This window comes from Anabrus simplex, chromosome 8 (assembly GCF_040414725.1).
Source record: "Anabrus simplex isolate iqAnaSimp1 chromosome 8, ASM4041472v1, whole genome shotgun sequence".
Lineage (NCBI taxonomy): Eukaryota > Metazoa > Arthropoda > Insecta > Orthoptera > Tettigoniidae > Anabrus > Anabrus simplex.
In genome coordinates, this window is record NC_090272.1 from 157,609,840 (window position 1) to 157,636,098 (window position 26,259).

At 39.3% G+C, this 26,259-nt stretch overlaps 2 protein-coding genes across 2 annotated transcripts in view; one reads left to right on the top strand and one right to left on the bottom strand.

The window, feature by feature from the left end:
- Window positions 1-1,685: 1,685 nt before the first annotated feature.
- On the bottom strand, window positions 1,686-12,715 carry LOC136879347 (tectonic-1). Its single transcript, XM_067153162.2, has 4 exons — window positions 12,584-12,715; window positions 7,572-7,741; window positions 3,292-4,462; window positions 1,686-1,996 (listed from the first exon to the last, which is right to left on the bottom strand). The coding sequence occupies exons 1-4, from the start codon at window positions 12,627-12,629 to the stop codon at window positions 1,686-1,688; spliced, it is 1,698 nt and encodes a 565-aa protein (XP_067009263.2). The 5' UTR covers window positions 12,630-12,715.
- Window positions 12,716-16,491: 3,776 nt separating this feature from the next.
- LOC136879348 (uncharacterized) overlaps window positions 16,492-26,259 on the top strand; it is a 115,379-nt gene continuing 105,611 nt past the window's right edge. The window contains exons 1-2 of the mRNA XM_067153163.2: window positions 16,492-16,660; window positions 25,851-25,968. Of these exons, the coding sequence (XP_067009264.2) occupies window positions 16,618-16,660; window positions 25,851-25,968 (161 nt within the window). The 5' untranslated portion in view covers window positions 16,492-16,617. The remainder of the gene's footprint in view (window positions 16,661-25,850; window positions 25,969-26,259) is intronic.

The window sequence follows — 26,259 nt, forward strand, 5'->3', positions numbered from 1 at the left end:
GGCGCTAGACTGGACTGCAGTGATTATGCGGGACAGGTAGCATGTACTTCAGCTATTTTTATTTAGTACTTGACCACCAGGGGGCAGGAAGAAGAGTTTAAAAATACAGTTCATTAGCAAAATGGCGGGAAGCAGTAATGCCTAAAGTAAGTATTTATTTATTGCATTCATATTAATGTAGAAGCTTTACTGAATATCAGAATATAATCAATGAAGTGTGTAAATTGTGTAGCAAACGTAAATTGTGAACTTACAACATCGTACGTAATACCATGAGGTTTTGAATGTTGATACGCACATATGTGCGGGCTAGGTTTCCTTACAGGCAATGCATGGAGGACTGCTGGGTGCTGTCACAAAAAGGACTGTGAAAGCAAAACTCGTACTCTACATGAGAAATATAATGTATGAGATTTTAATTGTTTAAAATCGTTCCACACTGTAAAATAGAACATTTGATCATGTACATGAGCATATTCACATGTACTGAGTTGAATTTTTTAAATTTTTTATTTTTTGCAAGTAGCGAATGAAGTCCTGACACGCACAATTGTGTGGGTTCTGTTTTTCAGCCGATAGTTCTTATTTTGTAAAATAAACTGTAAAAACATGTATTTGAGAGCATTTTAGTAAGTTTTTTATGTTTTGACACCTCCAGATTTCTTTCAGGTCTGACGACAAGTTGCTGCTGCCAAAAGGGCAGTAAAAGCAAAACTCTTCCATAATGTAGAAAATGTACTTAATGTTTACTTGTGTTTGAATGAAGATTTAATTGTTTTAAATTATTCCCCACTGTAAAATAGAACATTTGATCATGTACATAATATGTATATTCACATGCATTGAGGTAATTTTTCTTTTTTGTAAATAGTGAATTAAGTCCTGACACGCACAATTGTGTGGGTGCTTTTTTTCAGGTGTTAATTTTTATTTTGTAGAATAAACTAAAAATATATGTATTTAAGAGCATTTTAGTCAGTTTTTGATGTACAAACAAAAATTCACACCGCCAGTTTTCTTTCAGGTCTGAAAGGGATAATATATAAATAAATGTAATCATTTTTAGAATTAATTTCATAGAACCATTTTTAAATTTGCAGTGCATAATGTGTATGAAGAAATAAAATGTTGTGAACAAAAACAGTATTTTTTTTCTCCTGTAAAATTACATTTTTGGTGCTTATGACACTCTGGCTTTCTATGGAAGATATCATATAATCTTGAATACCACCCGCCACCGAATAAGACCCACACCCTTATTTTGAAAGAACAAAATTTAAAAAAAAAAGTTAAGTCAAAATTATTTACAATCTTTACTAACACACATCAAATGATTAGAAAATACAAATAAAAGTAAACAAACATTTCCAGAATGATATTCAACAAGTTCATTCATTCATTCATTCATCCATCATCATCATCATCATCATCATCATCATCATCATCATCAGTACCAACTTTGGAACTTTCTTCACCATCACCTTCCCACAAAATGTCGTCATCGCTGCCATCCATAGCATTAGAAAAGCTACATTTCCTGAAGCTCTTCCATATGAGGTCTCCAGGGACACGATTCCATGCCGTCAAAATTCACGAACACAATAGCTGAACTTCCGGGTGCTGAATGCGACCAGTTGGCGTCAGTGTGTGATTATCAGCTGCCATCCATTCTGTATAGAGCTGTTTCAAGGCTGCTTTAAATGGACGGTTCCCGCAGACATCAGCGGCTGTAGCATAGACGTCATCCCACCCGGAATGACTGCTAGGTCGGTTTTCCCATCCTTGATATGTTTCTTCACAGTGTCTGTAACAAAAAACCTCTTTCGTCCCAATAATGAACCAGGGCAACGTTGCCAGATGCACTTTACCCAGTCTTCCACAAGGGAACTCTCCATCCAGCCGGAGTTCTGAGATCTGATGATAACACTAGCGGGTAGATTTTTAGAAAGAGTCTTTCTCTTGAGAACAATGTACGGCGGCAATTTGGTTCTGTCAGCTAGAATACACAACATTATCATACACCGTTGTTTTTCATTACTACCTGTTTTAATGGTAACACTTTTCGCACCCTTAACATTCACAGTCTGTCCACTGGCATTTCAAACTAGACTGGCGTCTGATCTGCATTGCCAATTTGGGAAAGCAAATATGCATTTTCCTTCCGCAACCGAATTATGTGATGCTGAAACGACAATAACTTCTCATCATAGACACCAGGAAGACGCTGTGAAATTGAGGTACGCCTTCGTATGCTCAACCCATTTCTTTTATAAAAATTACAAACCCATCCTCAGCTTACCTTAAACTCTTCCGTTGAAAGTTCCTTTGCGATCTCTAATGCTTTTAGCCGACACATTTCGGTTGACACACCATATCCCAATTCCTTCCTTTATGTCACATATTTATAAAGTTTTTTTTCAATTTCTGGAAACTGTACACTCAGTCCACAAAAAGCTCTACGATCACCACTACATGTTAATAGCACATTTTTCTTCTTTCTCCAATCGCGAATACACGACTCGTCAATATCGTATTTCCTACCGGCGGCACGATTTAAAATAATTTTGGCTTCCCGAACTACTTTCAGTTTCTCACTCGCAGTAAAAGATCGCAAACGCTTTGTGGAATTCATGTTGATACTCCGAGAACGTGCGTGAGACTGACGCCAAGCGCGGAAGTAGCGTATACAGAGAGCGGAGAGAGCATTGTTGCCAAGCCGTGCCGGCGGTGATGCCCGATTTACGCGCATTTGGAAAGATAAATTTCCCAAAATTTTAAATAAGACCCGCACCCAATTTTGGAAGCGAATTTTCAAAAAAACAGTGCGGGTGGTACTCAAGATTATACGATATGTTAGGGTTAAAAAAGAAACCATTTTCTGCTTTTCAGAATTTATGAGCAACATTAACAGTTTTTTCTTGCTACATGTTTAACGTCGCATTAGCACATCATAGGTTTTTGGCGACAGAAAGATGGGACAGGGCTAGGATTGGGAAGGTAGCGACCGTGGCCTTAATTAAGGTACAGCCTAGTGTGAATATGGGAACCCACAGAAAACCATCTTCAGGGCTGCCGAAAGAGGGATTCGAACCCACCATCTCCCAAGTGCAAGCTCACAACTGCACAACCCTAACTGCATGGCCAACTCGCTTGGTAACATTAACGGTTATCCTTCACAACGGTTCCAATATTGCCTAGTGAGATAACCAACATTTCTCTACAGCCAAAGGTCTACAAATGATATATCTATTCACCATTATCACACATGTCAGAGAAATACTTTGTCCTTACCTGATTTCCATACTTGAAGAATGTTGTACTCTTCATGGTCAGCATCAGTTTCATTATCTGTAGTTGTGATGAAGATAGGAAGACCAATATTGTATCCTGGATTACCTGACCTCTGAACTGGTTCATAATCTTCATTAGTCACATTGTTTTCATCAGAAAAGTTACTCTTGAACTGCCTAAATGTTGAACTAAAATGTTGTGTAACAAATATGTCAGCTTTTTGGCTGAAGTGAGATGGATTCTGATTGAATACATGAGGATTCAACAAGTATGTATTACCCTGTGCACCAATGAAAGCTTCTAGGGTGACTGGAACATCAGCTATTACGTATGAGGTCTCTAATTTTACAAGGTCCTTGCTGCTCCAATAAAAATTATGAGACACTGAGACAAGGACATTGTAACAGATTCCGGTAGACTCATTAAATGATGTTTGCAGATAATCTTGATTTATTCCCTCACACTCATTATATTCCAGTCTATCATTTAAAGACGTCAAATTCATACTGCTATCTAACTTTATAAAAATATTCTGCCCTAATGTTAAGTAATCAGAACCTTTCTTCACACAGTAAAGTTTAACATTTGTATCAACCAAATCAATCCCACTAGAGTCTCTTTTAATGAATGGTAGTTGATACAGAGAGCTGTAATTCTTTCTAGTATCTCCTACAGCAAAAGTTAAAGCACTAAGCAAGGAATTTGTTGTACAACTTTCTGGAGTCATTCTACGAATGCAGTAGGCATCAGTATTCACTAAATATCGAACTGGACTTGAATCAACACAAAATCCTCCACCAAGATGGAAGTAGTTAGTTGGTAACTGTAAATATGTATGATCATCTTCTAAGTTCAGGTACGAGTAGAACTTAGCTTTGATTGGAACACCAAACTTGTATTCTTCACTACTTGAAGAATCAACCTTTTCCCCGATATGTACTTCATAGTTAAATCCTTTGTGACTCAGTGATTTCTTTAGGTCTCTTTCAGTCTTTATCTTCTTAGGAGTAATAAAATACTGTCCTAGATATGGCGAGTTGGAGTAGATAAGGCACAGAAATGGTGACCATTCAACGCCCGTGACAGTATTCAAACCACAACTTAAGTAATGTGGAAGGTGATCACTGTCATCCAGGCACCAGAAGCTATTCATCTGTTCCTCCGAGCAATCCTGTAACATAAAGCAAGGCATAGGTAAAAAAGCACGAGATTAAAGAATATAACAATTAATGAATGAAGTAACAAGTGAATATATAAAGGAAAAGAAAAAGGTTTTATTACACAGGAGAGTTATCTGGTGGATCAGAGTGTAATTGAAATATTAAAAACCTGTGATGGTGCATTACCATCCACCAGATAAAATTTACTACTCAGTCTTAATAATTCACAAGTTCTACTTTAGCTGCTAGACAAATGTTGATTTGTGTATGGAGGCCACTTAAATGGCACCACTTTGGAGATGTGCCACCTAGTAACTGAGACCTCATGAGGATGTTATTGATTATTATTATTATTATTATTATTATTATTATTATTATTATTATTATTATTATTATTATTATTATTATCATTATTATTATTAGCCAGTCCCATGGTATAAGGATAGGATGCTTGCATCTTACCAGAAAGTTTCAGGTTCATTTCCCAGTAAGTTGAAGCATTTTAATTTTCAACTGAGGACTGGAATGGAGTTTACTCAGCCTAATGAGACTAACCGAGTTGTCTGACATGAGAGCTAGCGGACTGAGCTAAGCAATACAGCTGAGAATGTTATAGGCTGACCACATGGTGCTCCAGAAATTGAAGCCTTTTGATTGGGCAGGATTTATGGTCTGTTAGTTTCTTTTGCTGCCATTACTGGACCCTGATGGAGGATGCAATACTAAGCCAGTGTCTCATTAACATCACATGAGTAGACGCAGCAGTTGAGTGTTGCTTGACGTAGCATATGGCAACTTTGAAGGCGGTCACAAAGTCTGAATGTAAAACAAGTGGCTACCTGTGGTCATTTGCTTTGTCATCATTCTCTTCTTCATGAACATCAAAATCTTGCTGCAACATAGCCAGAAATTTTTCATCTGTATACGAATGATGGCTGTCATCTGCAATCCACACGTTAATATCATTTTCAGTGGCTTCCTCACACCCTGGAATTTGTTGAACAACCCCAAGGAGATTGTTGTTAAAATTCACATACTTCTCTTGAACTTTCAATGAATGTGAAATTCAGCGACATTTTTTTCCATGAATTTCTTCATGAACTGCTCACTACTAGCGGCAGAACATGGAAGTTAACGTCTGAAGCCAGCTCAGAGCTGCATTCTAGGAATTATGATTTTCTGGTTAATCAAAAAATTTCTTCCCAATAGGGCCGAGTTTCAATTAGTTTGCATTAATGAGACTCTACTGTACGGTACCTAGGAGTAATAACTGAGGCAGGATACCTTTGACTGAGCATGTAATTTTGTTGATGTCACACATAGTTTCAAACACAGTCTGTTTAACTACCTCACTTCCCCAAGTATTTAGTTAGGTATCACAAAGGATGAAAAGAAACTTTTTTATGTAGATATGTGTTAACCGAATCTTAAACAAGGGTGATGCGCTTAGCCATTAATTAATATTCTAAGCATTTTAATGACTTTAATATGGTCTTGAGCTCAAGGTCAAGAAGACAAAATGCATGGTCACAAGCAAGACAACCTTTGCCTCCAAGCATTGTTATAGTAAACAACCAACCAATGGATTGTCCAAGTTCCACTATAAATGAATGGGAGCACATAACTAGAATTAAAAGCAGGATTAAGAGAGCCTAGACCTGAGGAAGATGGTGTCTTTTCAACTATATGGCACTGAAAAACATGGACTTTTTCTGTCGCTATACAGATGAAGATCCAAGCTTTGGAAATATGGGTGTATAGACAGATCTTGAGGATCTTGTGGACCGAACATATCACAGTTGAGGAGGTTCTTCAAAGAATGAACTGTCAACTGATGACACCCGAACTGATTGACTGACTGACTGACTGATATAGTGTGGCCTCCCAAGGTGCCTGCTGCAGGATTTTTTTACTTGATACCCATGCGTGTCTGGATGTGTGATGGTGGTGGTGGTGATGATTATTATTATCATAATAAGGTAGAGAGGAGGATGAAACCCAGAATTGGCACAGAGCCTACTCCTATCGAATTACATCAAGAAATCTGCTCAAGGCTTAACGTCCCCATCCAATGGTCGAATCACCACCAATAGCAGCATATGCCCTCACACCACATGAATACTGTGGAGAAGTTTGGAAGTGAATCCAGGCTTCTGGCATGTAATCTGGTGATTAGAAATTGCATACCACCACCACCTCTCCTACCCTGTTGGCCAACATCCTGATGGTGAACATTTGTTTCCACCAACAAGACTAGAAACAGCTAACCATGGAGTCAGACCTTAAAGATTTAATGCCTTAACAATCATAGCCACCAGGCGGGCTTACAAGCCTGAATATCTTGGGCACATTATGAGGAATGAGCAAAAATATAAGTTAAGCTTCCACAAGTCAAATAGCTAGAAAAACTAGATGGTAGATGAGGACCCGGCAGAAGAATAATTTTCTGGTTGGTGAAATTACGAGAATGGTATAATTCGAACTCTGCTCAACCTCTTCAAAACTGTTCTCAACAAACTGAAACAGCCATGTTGACAGCCAGCATCTGGAATGGATAAGACAAATAAAGAAAACGTAAAAGAATCAACAAATGCTTTTAGAATAAAGTAAGTAATCTGTTCCTTATTTCCTCAACAAGCCAGCTCCTGGCACAGACACTTTACTGTCATTATTTATACAGCATTATCAATCTGACTTCAAGAAGCAATTGCTAATACAGTCTCAGTCAATTTATACAAAGACATTCATTTATCCCTTACACAAAAATACTGCCACAGAGGATCACAGTGTCCAACCAATGATCCTAGGTTGTAAGTTGATACTGATCAAAGCGGTTCATCTTCAAACTCTTGACGCTCCACAGCACAATCTTTGACATGTTAAAAACCTCTGGTAGGTCACTCAATGTTTACCCAACAAAATTAACATAGCCTTACAATATTTTCTCTAGAGTTTTGCACTGCAACTCTATCTCAGCACTATTGGAAGGTAGCTATTGGTAAGCAGACTGCCTAAATGGCATCACTTAATTATTATTATTATTATTTTTATTTTATTTTTGTTTTGTTTTTGAAAAATGCCATAAAATGTCTGTTTCCATTATGGTAAACTAGAACATACCTCATCCTGACAACAATGAATATCACAGAATTCTTTAGTCAGGTCACAGGGAGCCACAGCAACTTCATTAAATGCAGGATGCAAATACTCTCTCTCTTTAAAAGATGAACCTTTCTCTCCAGCTACCTTCCAGTTTATTGGGCAGTTTCTTGAAGCACACAAGTAGATATCTGGAAGAAGACAATACAATTCCAATAAAAGTGAGTGTTCAGAGATTCCATTTTAAACAAAGTATATAATAACACAAGAAACTATCATCCAGCCCAGGGCTGGATGAAGGCATCTTGAACGACGCAGTGAAAAGTGGGCCAAGAAGATCGCATGTGTCCACTGGCTACTTTTAAATCAACATGAAACCAAATATTCAAAGAATTATGGAGTCATAACAATTGAAACAAAATAAATCAAATCACAATACAGGATAAGTTTGTTTTGTGTTAGTTTTATTCATTCAACTTTACAAGGTTACAGTGTTCAGTGCCTACTTCTGTCAACATAACTCCAAGATTCTGCTTCATTTAAAAAAGTGGACCCTTTTAAGTTTCCTATCTTACGTCCAAGATTCTGTTCAACGCTTAACGGCACCATATAACAAACAAATCACAATCAAGAGCATCACAAGCCCTCACTCCATATGAATGCTGAAGAGATGTTTGGAATTTAATGCAGGCTTTTGGCATGCAATCTACTGATTAGATATTGTATACCATCACCTCTGTTACTCTGCCAGTCAACATTCTGATGGTGAAAATACTTTCCACCAATGGGACTCCAACTGGCTAACCACAGTGAAAGACCATAGATGTGGGGCAGGAATTATATAATGGACATTTTATTTATGTTTCTAAAATGCTCCACATTTCTAAACAGTTCAGAACTGACAATCAGTGAAGTGATTGTCTTTTGTGAACACAGTGAAATTAGGCATTGGACTCTGAATGTTTTACAAAAGCTGTTTGAACTGTCAATCACCACATTCAAATCAGACATCACATTGGTATAGTAAACTCTGTTGTATCCACCAAATACACAACAAATCACATGAACTTCATTAAATGTTGCAAGTATCCTGGCAACAAGTGTTTCTGTGTTGGGCACTGTTGTCACATACACATATACAAGGCTTCTGATATGTCTCTCCTAGAAGAAATTTAGAGACGTTAGATGAGGGGAGAAGGTTGGCCATACACTTAGACCTTCTCTTCTTATCCAATGCCAGTGATATCCCTTTCAGACCGTGTACGCACAATTGTGCGGGTTCGTATTTTATTTATGTCTGAGCTTATTGGACGTTTTCTTGGCACTAGACCGGACTGCAGTGATTGTGCGGGACACGTAGCATGTACTTCATGTACTCAGGAAGAAGAGTTTTAAAATGCAGTTCATTGGCAAGGTGGCGGGAAGCAGTAAAGCCTAAAGTAAATATTTATTTATTGCATTCATATTAATCTAGAAGCTTCAGTGAATATCAGAATGTAATCTATAAAGTGTGTAAATTGTTTAGCAAACGTAAAATTGTGAACTTATAACATCGTACGTAATATCATGAGGTTTTGAATGTTGATATGCACAATTGTGCGGGCTAGGTTTTCCTACAGGCAATGCATGCGGGAGTGCTGGGTGCTGCCTCAAAAAGCACTGTGAAAGAAGAATTCGTATTCTACGTGAGAAATGTAATGTATAAGATTTTAATTGTTTTAAATCGTTCCACACTGTAAAATAGAACATCTGATCATGTACATGTGTATATTCACATGTGCTGAGCTTAATTTTTTAATTTGTTTCTTTTTTGTAAGTAGTGAATTAAGTCCCAACACGCACAATTGTGTGGGTCCTGTTTCTCAGACGATAGTTCTTATTTTGTAAAATAAACTGTAAACACGTGTATTTGGGTGCATTTTAGTAAATTTTTGACGTACAAACATAAATTAAACCTCCAGTTTTCTTTCAGGTCTGACGAAAAGGTGCTGCCGCCAAAAGGGCTCTAAAAGCAAAACTCGACCTCAGTATAGAAAAGATAATGTACAGAGTCCGCCAGAAAAATGTATACACTCTTTGTTAGACGATATCGGGATATGGATATTGTCAGCAGTTATCATTGTTTTTAAATGTTGTAGTATGGACTTTCGCTCAACAGATGTCGGTACTTGCATCAAGATAGTGGGAAAACAAAATGGCTGGAGCGCGCTTGACGTTCGAGCAACGAAGGTACATTCTGAAGTGGTTTATCAGGTTTGATAATGCCGTTGAAGTGCAACGTCAGTGGAGGAGGAAGTTTGAAACAGAACCGCCAACACGCCTAACAATTAAACGCATTACTGGAAAGTTTGAGACGCATGGAACGATTTGTGATATTCACAAAAGAAGATCGGGAAGAACGCGCACAGCTACCAGTCCTGCTTCGTCGGCTCATGTGTTGGGAAGTTTTGCTAATTCTCCACAGAAGTCTGCTACGCAATGTGCACGGGAAGTGGGGATTAGCAGTACAAGTGTACGACGAATTTTGAAAACAGCTAAGTGGAAAGTTTACATCCCATGATCACTGCATGCGCTTAATGAGGACGATCCCGATCGTCGAATGCAATTTTGCAAATGGTATCAGCAAATGGTAAACCAAGATGAACAATTTCTAACGAAGTTAGTGTGGTCTGATGAAGCCCAGTTTAAACTTAATGGAGCAGTGAATTGACATAACCGGGCTCCGGAAAATCCGCATGTTCATGTGGACAAGGCGGTCAATCTACCAGGGGTTAATGTCTGGTGTGGACTGTCGTTGAGGGGCTTACTAGGACCCTTTTTCTTTGATGGTACTGTCACTAGAGCAGTGTACTTGGAAATGTTACGCACATTAATTTTACCAGCAGTACGTGCACTTTATGGAGCCGATGTTGAAGTCTTCTACCAACAGGACGGGGCGCCACCACACTACCATGTAGCAGTACGAGCTTTCCTGGATGACAATCTGCCGGGACATTGGATTGGACAACAGAGGTCCATTGAGTTCCCCCCACGGTCGCCAGATCTTACCCCTATGGCCTTTTACTTGTGGGGAACTGCGAAAAATCACGTCTATCGACGTAAGCCACGTACGATGGAGGCCCTTCGCCAGGAGATTACAGCAGCATGTGCAGAGATCCCCATTCAAACATTGACGGACGTAGCTGCAGCGACCGCTCGTCGTTCTGCTATGTGTCTGGCAGCCAACGGTGAACATTTTGAACATCTTGTGTAACCATATGTTTAACTGAAGACAGTACTACATGTGTAATCAAAATGTAAATGTAAAGAAACACACAATAAATAGTTTTTGTTCCGTAAGGAGTGTATACATTTTTCTGGCGGACCCTGTATACTTGTGTTTGAACAAAGATTTTAATTGTTCCACACTGTAAAATAGAACATTTGATCATGTACATATGTATATTCACATGCACTGAGGTAATTTTTCTTTTTTGTAAGTAGTGAATTAAGTCCTGACACACACAATTGTGTGGGTGCTCTTTCTCAGAAATTAATTTTCATTTTGTAGAATAAACTAAAATATATGTATTTAAGAGCATTTTAGTGAGTTTTTGACGTATAAACAAAAATTCATACCACCAGTTTTCTTTCAGGTATGATTTAGTATTGTATCACGTACTGCATGAGTAAAGTATGCAGGAGCTCCATCTAGTTGCATCCAAAACTGAGTATGCATGACCAGTGGTAAACCCTCTGACAGTTATGTCACCCCATTTAAAGGTGGCAGCAAGAGGTATGGTCCGACCAAGTGACTACCCATAATACTAGTTCATACACTCACTGGGAACCTATGTTGGTGATTATGTTCGAATATGGCATGGAGGAGGATTGTGCCACCCCCAGACATAGCTGTTATAACAATTAAAGAAACCATCTCCTGTGAATTTTACCTTATCTGTGAACAACACATAGCTTACAAAATTGGGCTCATTTGCACAATGGTACTCCAGCCATCGACAAAATTGTACTCGCCCTGGGAAATCCTCTGCAGTCAAACCCTGATTTCACTAAAACAGGAACAAAATTCACTGATTTCACTGGCAATGATTGGGCTGCAGTTGGTTGTTGTGCAAGGCATGCCAGATACTACTTTAGGAAACTCCAATGTTTATGACCAATAGCACGTGTGCCGGTAGACTGCTCTCCTTCTACATGTGTAAGTACCTCCTCTTTAGCAGCAGGTGTTTCAGCCTGCCACGGCCAGCCAACATGACGCACTATGCACAAAGAACCTTTCTCCCCAAGCTGGCAGTGAATGTTATGAAACATACAGGGCTGTAGAATATATATAACATCATATTATATGAATTTCCAATTGGAAATAAAGGTTAAGTTAAATGGCTGATGATGACCCACGGCACCTGTCAGGTAGAAACTAGTCCCATGAGTACAATTGGTATTGATTAGGTGGAACCAAAACCATATAAGAGAGGGAAAACTGATAAATTGTAATCCTGTATAGGCCCTATATGAGAGTAAAGCAAACTCGTATATTTGCATGAATACTGGTATTGCCATCATAGCCGTTGGACCTAAATTGTCCGTGGAATCCAAACTACAGAGTTGTGATGTTTCATGTCAAAAATCTCATAAGAATTACCATGGATTCGAAGCGCGGCTGCGTTGTTGCGGAGCCATGTGTGTGCGTATCATTAATATCAAACGCCAAGAATAAAATAAGGAATATGATTTTATAAATAAAAGTAAAATATGCTTTCAACAAATTACTTAATAATGAGGGACTTTCGAGTAAATAAGTAAAGTTGACTAAGTGAATAATGCCGTTATTATAGAATAAAAGTACAAACGATAATGATAATCAACAGCAACCTATTCAACACATCTATTGAAATAAATGCATGGTATATCACGCCAGAAAATGTATCTTAAAATAAGAAGTGTGCTCGAAAAGGGGTACAGGTGCTGTACCAGTGATGTATCTATAACCTTAAAAATAATTATTCAATACTCCATTACAAAAACAGCTTTACCTGTCAGTGCAAAAAGCAATATTATTTTCAATCCAATGGTCAACATGTTGTCATATCTTGATCTATTTTACACTAAACTACGACTAAACCGCACATATCACAAAAACATAACTACACGGCTTTCAATACCCGCACAAAAGACCGCCATATGTAAATAAACTAATGCTACCAACATCACAGTACTCTCTACTGCTCGTGCTTTGCTGCCACCAACCATCTGTTGTTTGCGAAAAAACAAAAAAGAATAAAATAAGGAATATTACGCACAAAGGAGAATTCTGTAGAGTGGATCGATATAACAAAAGACTTACAATTTGAAAGATGTACAGCGCGATCGTGGCATAGTTGGAAGAAAGCGATGAGAATAGAGCATGATGGAAAATATGCGGCTGGCAGGTACACTGGGAGGCGAGTAAGCGACTTCCTGTCCTTGGTTTTCTCATTAGCTCTCGTAACACCTGTCCTGGATAAGGAGTTGTTGTTGTTGGAGTCATCAGTCCATAGACTGGTTTGATGCAGCTCTCCATGCCACCCTATCCTGTGCTAACCTTTTCATTTCTACGTAACTATTGCATCTTACATCTGCTCTAATCTGTTTGTCATATTCATACCTTGGTCTACCCCTACCATTCTTGCCACCTACACTTCCTTCAAAAACCAACTGAACAAGTCCTCGGTGTCTTAAGATGTGTCCTATCATTCTATCTCTTCTTCTCGTCAAATTTAGCCAAATCGATCTCCTCTCACCAATTCGATTCAGTCTCTCTTCATTCGTGATTCGATCTATCCATCTCACCTTCAGCATTCTTCTGTAACACCACATTTCAAAAGCTTCTATTCTCTTTCTTTCTGAGCTAGTTATTGTCCATGTTTCACTTCCATACAATGCCACGCTCCACACAAAAGTCTTCAAAAACATCTTTCTAATTCCGATATCAATGTTTGAAGTGAGCAAATTTCTTTTCTTAAGAAAGCTCTTCCTTGCTTGTGCTAGTCTGCATTTTATGTCCTCCTTACTTCTGCCATCGTTGGTTATTTTACTACCCAAGTAACAATATTCATCTACTTCCTTTAAGACTTCGTTTCCTAATCTAATATTTCCTACATCACCTGCCTTCGTTCGACTGCACTAAGGAGTACAAGATGTAAATAAATAAGTCCAAAACAAAAGTAATGGAGTGCAGTCGAACGAAGTCAGGTGATGCAGGAATTATAATCATAAGAGAAAAGCGCACAGCGTGCATTCACTTGAAGAAGTATTAATTGCCCTGAAGATGGTTTTCCGTAGTTTCCCATTTTCACACCAGGCAAATGCTGAGACTGTACCTCAATTAAGGCCACGGTCGCGTCCTTCCGACTTTCCAGTCTTGCACCGGGTCAGGGATGTAATGAATGAACCAGATATAGGCTATTATTACAATGGGGTCGCCATTGTGTAAATGCTGGAAATGATAATGGAGAGTGTTGCTGGAATGAAAGATGACAGGGAAAACCGGAGTACCCAGAGAAAAACCTGTCCCGCCTCCGCTTTGTCCAGCACAAATCTCACATGGAGTGACCGGGATTTGAACCACGGTATCCAGCGCTGCCGTCTGAGCCACGGAGGTTCTTTATAATCATCTGTGTTCAACCAAATATCAGACAATTCTTCGCTATGCAGTTGGTTTTCTTCTTATTGCTTCTCGTATTCGATGTTCAAATATGGTTTAGACATTAATTTCAGGTGTCAGGAAGCTACAGTGTAGATAATTGTGATGAAAATGCTTTCTTTGTGTGTTCCTGGTGCGATAATAAACATAGTATCGTACTTTGTGTTCTTCAGCTACATTACATTGCCATCATCACATACTACAATTTCCGTTTTACAGGTAATTTATACTAATTAATAATTAGTATTATTACTTTTTCAAATGAGATGCATGTTCTGATAGGAACTGAACTGAGATAACGTTTAAACATGGTTTTTTCTATTTTTTTTTTTTTTTTGCTAGTGGCTTTACGTCGCAGCGACACAGATAGGTCTTATGGCGACGATGGGATAGGAAAGGCCTAGGAGTTGAAAGGAAACGGCCGTGGCCTTAATTTTATTAAGGTACAGCCCCAGCATTCGCCTGGTGTGAACATGGGAAACGACGGAAAACCATCTTCAGGGCTGCCGACAGAGGGATTCGAACCCACTATCTCCCGGATGCAAGCTCACAGCCACGCGCCCCTAACCGCACGGCCAACTCGCCCGGAAACATAGTTTCTATCTTAACATTTTACCAAAGGGCGCTTTTAGGTTGTCTAACTGCTGGGAGCAGTTTAAAGTTTTCCTTTATAACTCGATATAGATCTCCGAAACAAACTGCTTCTCGGATGTTACTTTTACCTCAGTGCACGCTTAATTACTAAATTTCGTCAAAATCAGGAGCGGAAAAATCGCGGGGTTTCCTTGTCGGTGAAAATGAAAAATAGCAACTAGGTCTAATTGCTGGAAACTACGTTAGTTAAAAGTAATGTATGTGCAATTATTTAGATAAAACTATTAAAACATTAAATAAATAATGAAGTATTCTGTGTTTGCACCTGAATTTAATTAGGGCCTATATTAGTACGGTATGACAATAATTATTTTCTTTCTTTCTTAATCCGTTTACCCTCCACGCTTGGTTTTTCCCTCGGACTCAGTGAGGGATCCCACCTCTACTCCCTCAAGGGCAGTGTCCTGGAGTGTGAGACTTTGGGTCGGAGGATACAACTATGGAGAGGACCAGTACCTCGCCCAGGCAGCCTCACCTGCTATGCTGAAGAGGGGCCTTGTGGGGTTATGGGAAGATTCGAAGGGATAGACAAGGAAGAGGGAAGGAAGTGGCCATAAGTTAAGTACAATCCCGGCATTTGCCTGGAGGAGAAATGGGAAACCACGGAAAACCACTTCCAGGATGGTTGAGGGAGGAATCGAACCCCCCTTCTATTCAGTTGACCTCCCGAGGCTGAGTGGACCCCGTTCCAGCCCTCGTACTACTTTTCAAATTTCGTGGCAGAGCCGGGAATCGAAGCCGGACCTCCGGAAGTGGCAGCTTATCACACTAACCGCTACACCACAGAGGCGGGCACAATAATTAGTTAATAGTCTAAATAATAGAAAATTCAAAACCCTAGAATATAATATTTTTAGGTTTTTTGGTAATTTTGGGCGTATTTGAAGGATTTTTAGGACATAAATGCCTTATGTATAGGCCATTTTATGTCATCAAAATCCCAGCCCTAAAAATATGCTAACAATTGCCCCGACTTCGCTCCCGTACGTTCATGAAATCCTTAAAAAGAACGTCACCGGCACCGTGTTGATCTGTTGACATCATGGCGATTGTTGGTATACTTGAATAATTAAAAGTCCCTCTTCGTGATGTTGACTAAAAAATAATCCGGCAAGAGGCCTAAGGAAACTGCAGAGTTCAAGGAAAGTGTTGAATACAAAGCAGGAACATTGTTGGGTGATCTGGCTGCTATCTTCAACTGAAGAATTGAGGTAACCACTATATCACCCGCCTGGTGGTCATGATCGTTTAAGCGACAAGTCTTTCACCGTCAGAATGTTGGCTGGCAGGATAGGAGCGGTGGTGGTATACAATTTCTAATCTCTAGATTGCGTGCCAAAAGCCTGGATTTAATTCTATATCCTGTCCCCGATCCAAAGGAATTACGCAGACGCAGCTAAAATCACCAGCCCGACCGCGAATCAAATCCTGGACCACTGAATAGAAAGCCACTGTGCTGACCATTCATTCAAGGAGCCGGACTGTACTGATATAAATCATTGTGAACAATCAACTTCAATGTATTTAAATTATATTAGGGCTGTAAGGCGAAGAGCATAGCTTTCAATGAGCACTAACAGTTAACGAAGATGTCACTTTGCCCCGGGTGATTTACGGTTCTTGTACTGTTTCAAGTCATGAAGATATGTTTGGGTACATTACCGCTATATTATGTATTAAGCAAGAATATTTCAGTCTTCGATCATAAACGCATTAGACAGTCGGAACAAAATGTGGAGGATACGCTTCTTCATCATATTAGCAATTCATTCAGGTAAGGAGATGTAACTGAAGTGTACGTTTAGTTACGATGTATTCCAATACATCATAACAAATTATTCAGTTTTTAAGAGAGTGGAATTTTCTTAAGTTCATGGATTAAGTAGAATTAAGACATTCAAACAATGACAAACGCCAAGGACATCCAATTAATGGAAAATAAAATTTCTGAAACTCCGACGTCTCTTCAGATTTATTGTAATTGAAGACATGTTAAACACATTATTATTATTATTATTATTATTATTATTATTATTATTATTATTATTATTATTATTATTATTATTATTATTATTATTATTTCGTTATACTCATTCATAGAGGACGTTGGAACTTGTTCATTGGTTTGATGATTTTCGCCTTTCTATTCTTCCAAAATTTCTTCATGAACTCATTGTGATGCCTCTTCCATTTTTCTGACTTATTCATACCAGTCCTGCTGCTAGTTTTCACCATAAATGTGTTTTTATTTACCGAGGTTCTGAAGACCTCGCAATTTCTCATAATGTCTTCCCTGATGTTCAATTCATTCGGGTCCCCTCTTGTTTCCTCCAACCAATTTATTCTATTTTGGGAATTGATTATATTGAATAATCTTCTTGAGAGTCTATTGCTATCCCTCCTAAAATGTTTCCAAAAACTGTCTTCCGTATAGTATCGATGAAATTATCTGCATGCCTATAGTTTAGAGGCCTTTTGATCCAAATTTCATTTTTTGTGTGGATCCGAAATTTTCCTAAGAATTTTACGTTCTTGTTTTCCACTATCTGAATTTTAGAATGAACTCTCAAAGTTAAGGTTTCTCATGCATATAGAGCTGTTTTGCAATGTTCCAATTTAGCATAGCGTGACATTACTCATTTATTGTAGTGATCCCATGTTAGTCTAAATGCACTCTGAAGTTTTGAGGCCCTTTTTTGTATTGGCCAAACTATCTAATCCCGAAGGAAGAATTATTTCTCCAAGGTATTTAAAAAAGGACACCTGTGAGATTGTCTCATATGCCGTTTCAGTTTTATCTTTCTTGCACTTTTGCTTGAAAATTCTGCATATACTTGGTTTTCTCGGAAGATATCTGCAAACATGTCTGTGAGGCTATTCTGTGCATTTATTATTATTAGTATTATTATTATTATTATTATTATTATTATTATTATTATTATTATTATTATTATTATTATTAATGTGTAGATCGAATCACGCTCCGCCTATGTGATGTAGGGGTTAGTGTGATTAGCTGCCACCCCCGGAGGCCCGGGTTCGATTCCCGGCTCTGTCATGAAATTTGAAAAGTGGTACGAGGACTGGAACAGGGTCCATTCAGCCTCGGGAGGTCAAGTGAGTAGACGGGGGTCAAATCCCACCTCAGCCATCATCGAAGTGGTTTTCCGTGGTTTCTCACTTCTCCTTCAGACAAATGCCGGGATGGTACCTAACTTAAGGCCACGGCCACTTCCTTCCCTCTTTCTTGTCTATCACTTCCAATCTTCCCATCCCCTACAATGTCCCTGTTGAGCATAGCAGGTGAGGCCGCCTGGGCGAGGTACTGGTCATTCTCCCCAGTTGTATCCCCCGACCCAATGTCTCACGCTCCAGGTCACTGCCCTTGTGGCGGTAGAGGTGGGATCCCTCGCTGAGTCCGAGGGAAAAGCCAACCCTGGAGGGTAAGCAGATTAAGAAAGAAAAAAAGCTAGTTGCTTTACGTCGCACCGACACAGATAGGTCTTATGGCGACGATGGGACAGGAAAGGGCTAGGAGTGGGAAGGAAGCGGCCGTGGTCTTAATTAAGGTACAGCCCCAACATTTGCCTGGTGTGAAAGTGGGAAACCACGGAAAACCATTTTCAGGGCTGCTGACAGTGGGGTTCGAACCTACTATCTCCCGAATACTGGATACTGGCCGCACTTAAGCGACTGCAGCTATCGAGCTCGGTAAAAGAAAGAAAGAATGTGGAGGAGAACTGTGTACAGACTTATGATAAATAAGTGCTACTTTAAGTTCAAAGTAGCAGAAATTTAATTTGAAAATAACAATGCAATCTTACTGGATATTGGTACTGTATATTTTTTGGATGTGGAGAAACATATCACATGCTTGTGATTATATACTGAATTATTTGAGAAAGCGAGAAAAGGAAAATGAGGAGCATCTGTGGCTCAGGTGGCAGAGCACCGGCCTCTCACCGCGGCGTTGTGTGCTTCAAATCCCGGTCAATCAATCACTGCTGATCTGCATTTAGGGAAGTCGCCCAGGTGGCAGATTCCCTATCTGTTTTCCTAGCCTTTTCTTAAATTATTGCAAAGAAATTGGGAATTTATTGAACATCTCTTTGGTAAGTTAGTTCAATCCCTAACTCTCCTTCCTATAAACGAATATTTGCCCAAATTTGCCCTCTTGAATTCCAACTTTATCTTCACATTGTGATCTTTCCTACTTTTAAAGACACCACTCAAACGTATTCGTCTACTGCTGACCTCCCACGCCATCTCTCCACTAACAGCTCGGAACATAGTCGAGCACCTCGTCTCCTTTCTCCCAAGTCTTCCCAGCCCAAACTTTGCAATATTTTTGTAACGCTACTCTTTAGTCAGAAATCACCCAGAACAAATAGAGCTGCTTTTCTTAGGAGTTTTTCCAGTTCTTGAAGCAAGTAATCCTGGTAAGGGTCCCATACACTGCAACCATACTCTAGTTGGGATCTTACCAGAGACTTATACGCCCTCTCCTTTACATCCTTACTACAACCCCTAAATACCCTCATAACCATGTGCAGATATACAGTCATATTTATGTAATTACCCCAGTGAAGATCTTTCCTTATATTCAGACCTAGGTAGATGATCCCCAAAGGGAACTTTCACCCCATCAACGCAGTAATTAAAGCTGAGAGAACTTTTCCTATTTGTGAAACTCACAACCTGATCTTTAACCCCGTTTATCATCATACCATTCATGCCTTGAGGAATTCCCCTCTTAATTATTACAGAGACAGATAAAGTTCCGCCTACTCTAATTCTCTGAGTTCTATTTTCTAGAAACACAGCCACCCATTCAGTTACTCTTTTGTCAAGTCCAATTGCACTCATTTTTGCCAATAGTCTCCCATGATCTACCCTATCAAATGCCTTAGATAGGTCAATCGCGATACAGTCCAATTGACCTCCTGAATCCACGATATCTGCTATATCTCCACTCTATGTGGGATTTGTGCTGGACAAAGCGGAGATGAGAGAGCTTTTCCTCCGGGTACTCTTTTCTTTTTCATGTCATCTTTCATTCCAGCAACACATTCTAATATCATTTCATCTGTCATTCATTAATCATTGCCCCAGAGGAGTGCAACAGTCTTCGGCAGCCGGCAAAATTCCTATCCTCGCCGCTAGATAAGGGCTTCATTCATTCCATTTCTGACCCGGTCGAATGACTGGAAACAGGCTGTGGATTTTTTGGGGGGATGGAAAATGAAACCATGTGTTACATAATATGCAGCGCAAAATAATACGGCAGTACAGTTCAGTGATTGCTCCAGAGCGTAAGGGGATAAGAATATTGCAAGCATCATTTTCTGGACTGCTAATTATCATGGAATGTCATTGTGCCAAACATGACCTTGTAGAGATCGATCTAAGTAGCACAGTCGGTTAATCGTTGTTCTTTTGTTTCAAGAAAGTGAGTTCGATCCCCGATGAGTCCAGTGACAACTCCGTGCCATTCGTTTCCGGCATGTTAGAAAACTCCGGTAGAGAAAAATTCCAAAGTCCAGATCTCTGTAGTAGTAGTAGGGATGTTTTACTACTACTACTACTACTACTACTACTACTACTACTACTACTACTACTACTACTACTACTACTGTTATCGGCTCTACGTCCCACTAATTAACTACTTTTACGGTTTTCGGAGACGTCGAGATGCTAAAATTTTTGGCCCGAAGCAGTTCTTTTACGTGCCGGTAAAACAACTAACATGGTGCTGACGTATCTGAGCACGTTATAGTATCACCGGACTGAACCAGGATTGAACTTGCAAACTTGGGCACAGAAAGCCAGCCCCTTAACCGTCTGAGCCACTCAGCCCGGCTTAAAACTAAAAAACCGAGAACCAAACCCCATGGCGCAGCAGCCTCGAAGGGCCTTGGCCTGCAAAGCGACCGCTGCTCAGCCGAAGACCTGCAGATTATGAGGTGTCGTGTGGTTAGCACGACGAATCCTTTCGGCTGTTATTCTTGGCTTTTAGACCGGGACCGCCATCTCACCGTCAGATAGCTTCTCGATTGTAATCACGTAGGCTGAGTGATCCTCGAATCAGCCCTTAGATTCAGGTAAGAATCCCTGACCTGGTCAGGAATCGAACCCAGGCCCTCCGGGTAAGAGGGAGGCACGATACTCCTACACCGCGGGCCCGGCTTTAGCCCGGCTTAAATAATAATAATAAAAATAATAATAATAATAATAATAATAATAATAATAATAATAATAATAATAATAATAATAATAATAATAATAATACCCACATCTTTGAGGAGTCATGGGTGCGACCTGTATCGTTTTACGGCCGAAAATCTTTCGTGACAAAATTCTATATGAGGGATGTATTCTAATTAAAGATTATAAGGTGCCTCTGTGTTAATTTGAAATAATTCTTGAACCAGACTTGCTTTGGCATGGAGGGTTGGATTCTAGTGTAATGTCTCCTTCTCGTTAGTTATGTCATGTTCCAAAAGGCTGCACTAGAAATGTGCACCACTTGAATTTATCAGGATACAGCTGGTCTGACATAAAACTAACAACTCTCTCCCACTTAAAATAAAAATAATGTTATTGAATTTACAACCCACTAACTACTTTTAGGGTTTTCAGAGACTCCGAGGTGCTGGAATTTTGTCCCGCAGTAGTTTTTTACATGCCAGTAAATCTACCGATGCGAGGCTGACATATTTGACCACCTTCAAATACCACCAGACTGAGCCAGGATCAAACCTGCCAAATTGGGGTCAGAAGGGCTGCGCCTCAAACATCTGAGCCACTCAGCCTGGCTCCCTCCTACTTGGTGCCTAGGTTACGACTATAGGAAACCTCTACTTCTCCAGGTGCCTTCATAGCTTGCAGGAAGGTGTCTTTGATCTCTTGGAAAATTATATATATGCTGTCTAAAATGAAAGTACATGATTATTTAAGGACATATGATAGAGTTTGGGGTAGAACTAAACACAACAAAATGTGTATTTTGATGCCACCCTATTCCAATTCTATTAAGAAAAGAAATTTGTTCACCTTGAACATTGATATAGGAATTAGAAAGATGTTTTGAAGACTTTTGTCTGGAGCGTGGCATTGTATGGAAGTGAAACATGGACGGTAACTAGCTCAGAAAGAAAGAGAATAGAATCTTTTGAAATGTGGTGTTACAGAAGAATGCTGAAGGTGAGCTGGGTAGATAGAATCACAAATGAGGATATACTGAATTGACTCAGTGAGAGGAGATCGATTTGGGTAAATTTGACCAGAAGAAGAGATATAATGATAAGGCCCATCTTAAGAGATCCAGAACTTGTACAATTGGTTTCTTAGGGAAGTGTAGGTGGTAAGAACAGTAAGGGTAGACCAAGATATGAATAAGACAAGCAGATTAGAGCAGATGTAGTAGTTATGTAGAAAAGAAAATGTTAGCACAGTATAGGGTGGCATCATACCAGTGCTATCAAACCAGTCTATGGACTGAGGACTCAAACAACAACAACAACAACAACAACAACAACAACAACAACAACAACAACAACAACAACAACAACAGCAGCAGCAGCAGCAGCAACAACAACAACAACAACAACAACAACGCTTTAACAGAAATGAAAACTGCCATTAAACACAGAACAATAAAATTTTACACATGTACTAGCTAGTTCTTCTTTAAGCCAACACAAAAAATATGGTATGATTTATGCATTCATTTCCAAAAAAGTATTTCAAAATTTCATGTGAGAAATATTATTTTTTAATTTTCTTCTAAAGGTGCACTTTCTGCAGAATGTGGCCCAAAGAGAAAGCAACTAAACTTCATAGATATGATTTACAGACATAGATTTACATCATAGATGAGATTTTATATTAATTTTCCTAGCAACTTGGTCATATAATATATTAAATTTGAACCACCATATTAGGATATGTTTTTACAGTATTTAATATATATATATATATATATATATATATATATATATACACACATTTTATTTGATGAACATTTTATTTATTTTCAAGATATCTTCCACCTGTTACAAGCTACTATCTCTGCAGATACCCTCAACAAATATTACTTCAATTGGTTCAACGGTTTCAGTGAAAAGACGTGTACCTTTAGAGAACAATACATTAAAAATAATATATTGCACTTGAAATTAACTTTTTTGGAAACTAATGCATGAATCATGCGATAATTTTTATTTTGGATTAAAGAAGAGCTATGTAGTGTATGTGTAAAATTTGAGTTCTCTATGTGCAATAGGATGGGAATAAGGTGGGATCATAAAAACATGTTTTGCTTATTCTACACCCAGCACTCTCTACCATGTGCCCTTAAACTACCAACAATCAATCAATTATCAATGATCTGCATTTAGGGCTGTCGCTCAGGTGGCAGATTTCCTATCAATTGTTTATCAAACTTTCCCTTGATAATTTATTCCAATCCCTTACTCCTCATCCTATAAATGAATATTTGCCCCAATCTGGCCTCTTGAATTCCAAATTTATCTTCATATAATGATCTTTCCTACTTTTAAAAGCTCCACTCAAGCTTATTTTTTACTTATGTCATTCCACGCCAACTCACCACTGACAGCTCGAAACATACCACAGTCGAGCCTCTCGTCTCCTTACTCCCAAGTCTTCCCAGCCCAAAGTTTGCAACATTTTCATAACACTACTCCTTTGTCGGAACAAATTTTGCTGCTTAGCTTTGAACTTTTCCAGTTCTCATATAAAGTAGTTCTGGTGAGGGTCCCATACTCTGGAATCATATGCTAATTGCAGTCTTACCAGAGACTTATATGCCCTCTCCTTCACCTCCTTACTAGCCTACAACCCCTAAATACTCTTATAACCCTGTGAAGAGATCTGTAGCCTTTCTTAACAACCTCATTAATATAATTACCCCAATGAAGTTCATTCCTTATATTAATACCTAGGTATTTACATTGTTCCTCATGAGGTACTATCACCCCATCAACTATGAAGCATTCTGAAAAGTAAATGCACAAAGCCAGTGTTCACAAAACTTTCACTATAAAGGTGTACATACTGTATACACTGACTTTCCCACTTCGTTGTCATCATTATCCAAACACTTACTTAGTCTGGGTAGTAGCTTCTCTATCCACCCTGCTCCTTGGCTGAATGATCAACGTAGTGGCCTTTGGGTCAGAGGGCTCCGGGTTTGAATCACGCCTGGGCCGGGGATTTTAGTTACATGTGGTTAATTTCTCTAGTTCAGGGGCTGGGTGTTAGTGTTCATACAACATACAACACATCACACTACCAATTATCACAGAAACATGCAATAGTGCGTACAATGCTCCGCATAGAGTTGGCTTCATGGAAGGCATCCGAGAGTAAAACTGAGCTTAATCCACATTAGCGCTCACCCCATGTAATTGGGATAAGGCCAGGAAGAAGTAACTTCTGTGTTCCAGACTGTCATAGAAGTCTGTCGCCTGTCTCTTCACTTCAATCACATCTTGAATTATTCTTTTTTCATCGTCATTGAATCTTAGCTGGATAAGGTGTCCAAGTTCATTCAAGTCCACTCTTCATCCATTCATAGTGTTCCAAAAGCACCAACAATTTTCTGGTCCGCTGGTTGTGTCGTACATGTTAATTTGGCCCTATTTTACAGCTGGATGCCCTTCATGACACCAGCCTACCTGGAGCCAGACCCATACCATATGCCACGACATGAACAGCCCTTTTCAGGGCCAAATAGAAAAAACAGTCTGTGGAAACCATTAAGCATGCAACCTTGCCACATCCCAGGCAAGTAGCTGTAAAAAAGAACAAGAAAATACTTACAGTACGTGGAATTCAAACCTTCGAGCACTGTACACTTTCAGATCTCCGACCACGCCCCTGCCAATTGAGCTATTGTGAGGCTAGACATGCAGCGGGCAGTCCCAGCCTATGATATACCTGTTCCTGGTCTGTGTGTGCACTTCCTGTTGTAAGGTAAATATTCTTCATATCTGTGCTAGTTTTACGAGTTCATTCGGGGTACTCATAATGAATTAATACTGGCGCTCACAATTTAGGCTGTTTTCTAGCCCACAAGCACACATCTCATTATATTACCCTGGTTAGGGAGAGGGACCGATGTATTTCAGAATTGTAGTAAACACGGTGAGTTGCATAAAACTAGATCTCAAGGGACGAGTAACCACCCTGTACTGGTATATCTCCTTGCTCTCTCCTATTAGTACAACAAATAATTTGTGCTACTTTCATGCTTTTTGCATCCAATAATGTTATTGATTTTATGTCCCAATAACATGAGGTGCCAGAATTTTGTCCCACAGGAGTTCTTTAATGTGCCAGTAAATCTACTGACATGAGGCTGATGTATTTGTATACTTTCAAATACCACCAGAATGAGCCAGAATCAAACCTGCCAAGTTAGGTTCAGAAGGCCAGCGCTCTACTGTCTGAAATACTAAGCCCAGCGTTTGTTACATCCAGTTAATACTTAAGATATCTCCATTCCTGTCAGCTTGCACTCGCTGAAAGAAACAATGACCTGAAAACAGAAAAAAATAAAGGTCATTTCGCCCCTACTTTGACGCCTGTTATTCAGTATATTGTATTATACTACTCGCTACTTCTTTTAAGAAATCACAGTAGAGGTTTCCAACAACCAAACCATCAACATTAATATATGTCAGACTGCTCAATTTTCAGTCAGCTTAATCCTACTTTGTGATCAATTGGCAATACAGTCAAGAATGAAATTTATTACTTATAATCCTGCTCTGTTATTTTATGACTTTCATTAAATGACATCACTATGAAGAAGTTCAATTAAACGAATGCTGATAGCTGAATGCTTAGGATTTAGCATGTGGCTATTTTTAAATCACTCCGGGTTTTGTGGATCGATAAGAGTTATAGATTTATACCTGCTTTTTTTTCTTTTTCAGTTTCATCACAGGCACAAGCCAATGCCACTCATCCTTGTTTTCGACAATGTAGATTAAATGAGAAACCGAAGACTTGCTATTACAGATTCGAATTGGAGAATTATCATACCATGGGAGTGTAAGTAAACTCAGCATTTTCTTTGTGCCTTATAATTTGTCAGTGTATAACCATCTTCCTAACTTCTAATGACCTTCTGTGTCCGCTCCATGGCTAAATGGTTAGTGTGTTGGCCTTTGGTCACAGGGGTCCCGGGTTCGACTCCCGGCAGGGCCGGGAATTTTAACCGTCGTTGGTTAATTTCTCTGGCATGGGGGCTGGGTGTATGTGTCGTCTTCATCATCATTTCATCCTCATCACGACGTGCAGGTCGCCTACGGGCGTCAAATCAAAAGACCTACACCTGGCGAG

Bases quoted from the DNA above. Each gene is read 5' to 3' on its own strand.
- LOC136879347 (XM_067153162.2), bottom strand. From the start codon at position 12,629: ATGTTGACCATTGGATTGAAAATAATATTGCTTTTTGCACTGACAG. The intron at 7,742-12,583 runs GTAAAGCTGTTT...GTCTTCTTCCAG, and splicing joins ATTGCTTTTTGCACTGACAG to ATATCTACTTGTGTGCTTCA. The intron at 1,997-3,291 runs GTAAGGACAAAG...TGTGTATTCTAG, and splicing joins TCTTCAAGTATGGAAATCAG to CTGACAGAACCAAATTGCCG.